Below are 4,032 nucleotides of genomic sequence, written 5' to 3'. Positions count from 1 at the left end.
GAAAAAACTCATTTCTAAATTATTATGGGAATTGAACTTATCTTTTAAAGTGCAAGTTATACTTTTATAAATACAATAAAGCTTTTATAGATATCATTTCTGAATTATAAAGGATAGTTTGCGAATTAGGTTTTCACTTTGAGATTAGTCTGCTTACAAAGCAAGTCGAAAACTCATGTCCGATAAAAAAAAATGTAATTTTCCATTATGCATCTCTATTACCTATACTTTATAATATTTATTTATAGTATGTTCTACTTGATTAAGTGATAATAAACTCTGGAGTTAAGATACAAGTTTGATTCAATCATTAAACCTGACTTAAATTTAGGGTGCGTTTGTTTACCTCTTAATGAAATGGTTCAACACTGAATGCTGAACCATTCAATTATTCAGTGCGTTTGTTTCTGACCTCTGAATGACATATGGTGCTGAATGGTTCTACATTCAGTACTGAACCGTACAGAGATGAAACTCTCTTTTAACCATTAAGAGCTAAATTTTATGTAATATTCTTCTTAAATCGTATCCAGAATACTTATCAAATAAGTATATTGAAGTTTCTTGTTAATGTTAAACGATAACAAGCTGATTTAATTCATTCATATTAATTATTCCAAATGATTATCAAACAGGTTATTGTTATTCAGAACTAAATTCATTCAAAATCTCCGAATCATTTAGATTTTAAATCATTCGGTGCTTGATCATTCAAATTAATCAAACGCACCCTTATTACCACATGTTGATCATTCAAGCCATCAAACTAAATACGGAGTAGAATATATAAAATCCATCCGTTTAAAATTCAAATATAAGAATGGAATAAGAAGACCAATTTTTTAAGGTATGAGATCTCTCTCTCTAATTATCCGAATTGAATTATGGGTTAAGTATAGGAATAAACAATATGTATATATTTGTATAAAAAAATTCATGTTAAGGTGTGTGGGATAAAATTAACCCTATAAATACACGTTCATAAACAATGCATATGTACTCATATTCCCACCCTGTGTCTTCTCTGTTTTCGTTTATACATTCTCTTTTTCTAAATTACTCATACAAAAACAAGAGATGGACTCTCAAGCACCCCTTAAACTTCGAACCATAAATTTCTCAGAAATAACCAAACAAATGAGAGGAACCCCGACTTGGAACTCAACGAAAACTCAAGTTTTCGAAGCCCTTGAAGAATTGGGTTGTTTTGAAGCATCTTTTAATGGGATATCACCTGAACTTCAAAAGTCAATGTTCGCATATGTAAATGAGCTATTTGATCTTCCTTTTGAAACAAAGGTAAGAAACTTTAGGGAAACTCTCTTTAATAGCTACCTCGGACAAGCCAAAGAGATTCCAATCTTTGAAAGCCTTGCAATCGATGATCCGGAAAGCTTTGCCAATCTCATGTGGCCTCACGGTAACACTGAATTTATGTAAGTCAACTATATTGTTTTTCTATAAATTTGTTTGAGATCTGTTTTTGTATTTGCTAGTAGCAAGTTTTATTCTTTTTTTCCAAATTGAATGGCACTAGCATGACACATAAGTTCTAAAACAAAAGTGTCCTACAGATACATTTTGTTGTAACACATAATTCTTCATATTGGCCATACAATTTGTGGAATATTATTAACTTACCATTCTATTTTAAATGTGTGATGACGGTTGATAATATAACAGTAACACCATACGATCTTACTCAAAGAAGTTAGAGGAGATGGAGGAGATTGTAAAAATGATGGTTCTTGAGAGCCTAAATTTGGAGAAATACATGGAAGAGCACATGGAACTAACCAGTAATCTTATTAGAATTACTAAATATCGAACACCCAACGAAGATGAATCCCATATGGGATTACTTAGTCATAGAGACAAGAGTATGGTGACGATTTTGCATGAAAATGAAGTTCAAGGACTGGAGGTGCAAACAAAAGATGGAAAGTGGTTCAAAGTAAAGTTTTCAGAAGATAGTTTTGTAGTTATGGTTGGAGAGACCTTCAGAGTAAGTAAACAACTCTTACTTAACTTCATTTCATTTTAACTAGTACTTAATCTACCTTGTGCATGAAATCAATGTATAGGCTTGGACGAATGGAAGATTACATGCAACAACTCATAAGGTGGTGATGAGTGGAAATGAAGATAGGTATTCGATTGGATACTTTTCGTTTGGAAAATTGGACAAGATTATAAAGACTCCTGAAGAAATGGTGGATGAAGAACACCCATTGCTTTTCAAGCCATACACTTACGGGGAGTTTATCAAATTTTATTATACGAAAGAAAACAAAAATGAAAAATTTGCGTTAGAGAAATTTTGTGGTGTTTGAGGTTATTATGTTCGGTCTCTTCGTCTTTACTTTCAAATAAAATTATTTAGGTATACCAACCTTCCCATACGGCTTCCAAATAAGAGTATGTATGTCTACGGACCATACCGCTTCCCAATAAGAGTATGTATGTCTACCTACCATTCTATACCTAGTCTCGATGAGATCAAGTAATATTGTTGTTATTGTTGTTGTTGTTTTTTAAAAAAAGTGTGTCTACTGGAAATTTATAATATATGGTGTGATTTTAGTTATTATAATGTATTAGAGTATTTCATTCGCTATATAAATTACTTATTGATGTGTGAATTTAATTTTATATTCTCATAGATATAATATGGATATTGATATTGATGTGTGTTGTCAATGCTATATAGTAACTTAGATTAAACACTTAACAAATAGACACACAAGTGACGGGAAACAATGACCCAATCATCATAGCAATTAGCACGTATTCAACAAGTTCATTCCACAGAGAGCGTATTGATTTGAATTTCGAAAACTAATAATTATAATTATCGTAAGAAAAAAGCGGGGGTTTTGATAAGAGTTGTGATTAAAATAATATTAAACTAGCAAGTAACTAAACGGATAACTCAAGAGTGAGAAACGGTGTCCACTTGAATGATCCGCACTTTGATTTGGAATGCCCTTCACAATTATCACCAATTAATATCCAAAAACACATATATAGTTTCAATCCAATTCATCAATCTTCATGAAACCTTAATCAATTAAGTTAGTTAACTCACGTAGACTTCCTTAAATAGATTAAACTATGTTGAGAAAATCGTTGAGACCTTGATCACGAATTAAACTCACATAAAATTCTTAACCCAAACAATCACTTGAAAAAGTTAACACCACTATTTATGACTAAAAGCTCTTTGAAACCCAACCAAGTCAAAGACTCAATCACATGAAATCTCCAAATTTAGTTGTCTAGATCACCAAATTATGTTGAAGCATAAATTGTATCACAAATGAAAGCACTAAGATAGTTGAACAACTCGTGTAATCAAAATAAGCTTATAACAAGCATATCAATGGATCTTTAATCAAAACTAAATAATTAGATCTCATTTAAACATCATCAGTTCAATAGATTAGGGCAAAATCAATCATTAAGTTTCACAAACAAGTTGGCAATCTAGCCTAATAGATTAATGGAAACAAGAACAATATCAAATAAAGAACAAGTTATCATCATTACAATCAATTAAGAGAGAAAAGTACCAAAATGGAAAGGAAATTACAATCTAAAGAATGGATTTTGGAAATCTAGCAGTAATCTTCAATAAACCTGAGCTTGCAACTTCAATGAAACCTTAATCTTCAATGAATCATCAAAAGCACAATTTTAGGGTTTCAATTGCTTAACCCTATATCTTTGGCTTTTATAGGTGACCCAAAAACTGCTGGTGATTCAGCGTTGGTGCGCCGCACCATAAGTCATGGAAGGGAGGTGCGCACCCATTGTTGAAAGCGCGCACACCTTAAATCATGGAAAGCTACTGAAATTGAAGGGTCCATATCATAAGATATGGTGCGCCTCAATATTAACCTGGAACACCGCTCCAAACACCTCGGTACACCGTACCTATTACATGATGCGCCACACCTTAAGCCTTAATTGCATTTTCTAGATATTTTCATTGCTTTGGCTCAAGACTTAGTCAAATTTTGCACCAATTTG

The 4,032-nt window shown here is 32.2% G+C and overlaps 1 protein-coding gene across 1 annotated transcript; it reads left to right on the top strand.

Annotated features, from left to right (window-relative positions):
- The first annotated feature begins 1,018 nt into the window (after positions 1–1,018).
- Positions 1,019–2,526, top strand: LOC139893400 (probable 2-oxoglutarate-dependent dioxygenase AOP1). The gene is made up of 3 exons (XM_071876561.1): positions 1,019–1,436; positions 1,684–2,005; positions 2,085–2,526. Exons 1-3 carry the CDS (start codon positions 1,078–1,080, stop codon positions 2,331–2,333), a joined length of 930 nt encoding a protein of 309 aa, XP_071732662.1. The 5' UTR covers positions 1,019–1,077; the 3' UTR covers positions 2,334–2,526.
- The last annotated feature ends 1,506 nt before the right edge of the window (positions 2,527–4,032 follow it).

This window comes from Rutidosis leptorrhynchoides, chromosome 2 (genome assembly GCF_046630445.1).
Source record: "Rutidosis leptorrhynchoides isolate AG116_Rl617_1_P2 chromosome 2, CSIRO_AGI_Rlap_v1, whole genome shotgun sequence".
Lineage (NCBI taxonomy): Eukaryota > Viridiplantae > Streptophyta > Magnoliopsida > Asterales > Asteraceae > Rutidosis > Rutidosis leptorrhynchoides.
This window is presented reverse-complemented; position numbering and strand designations above follow the sequence as displayed.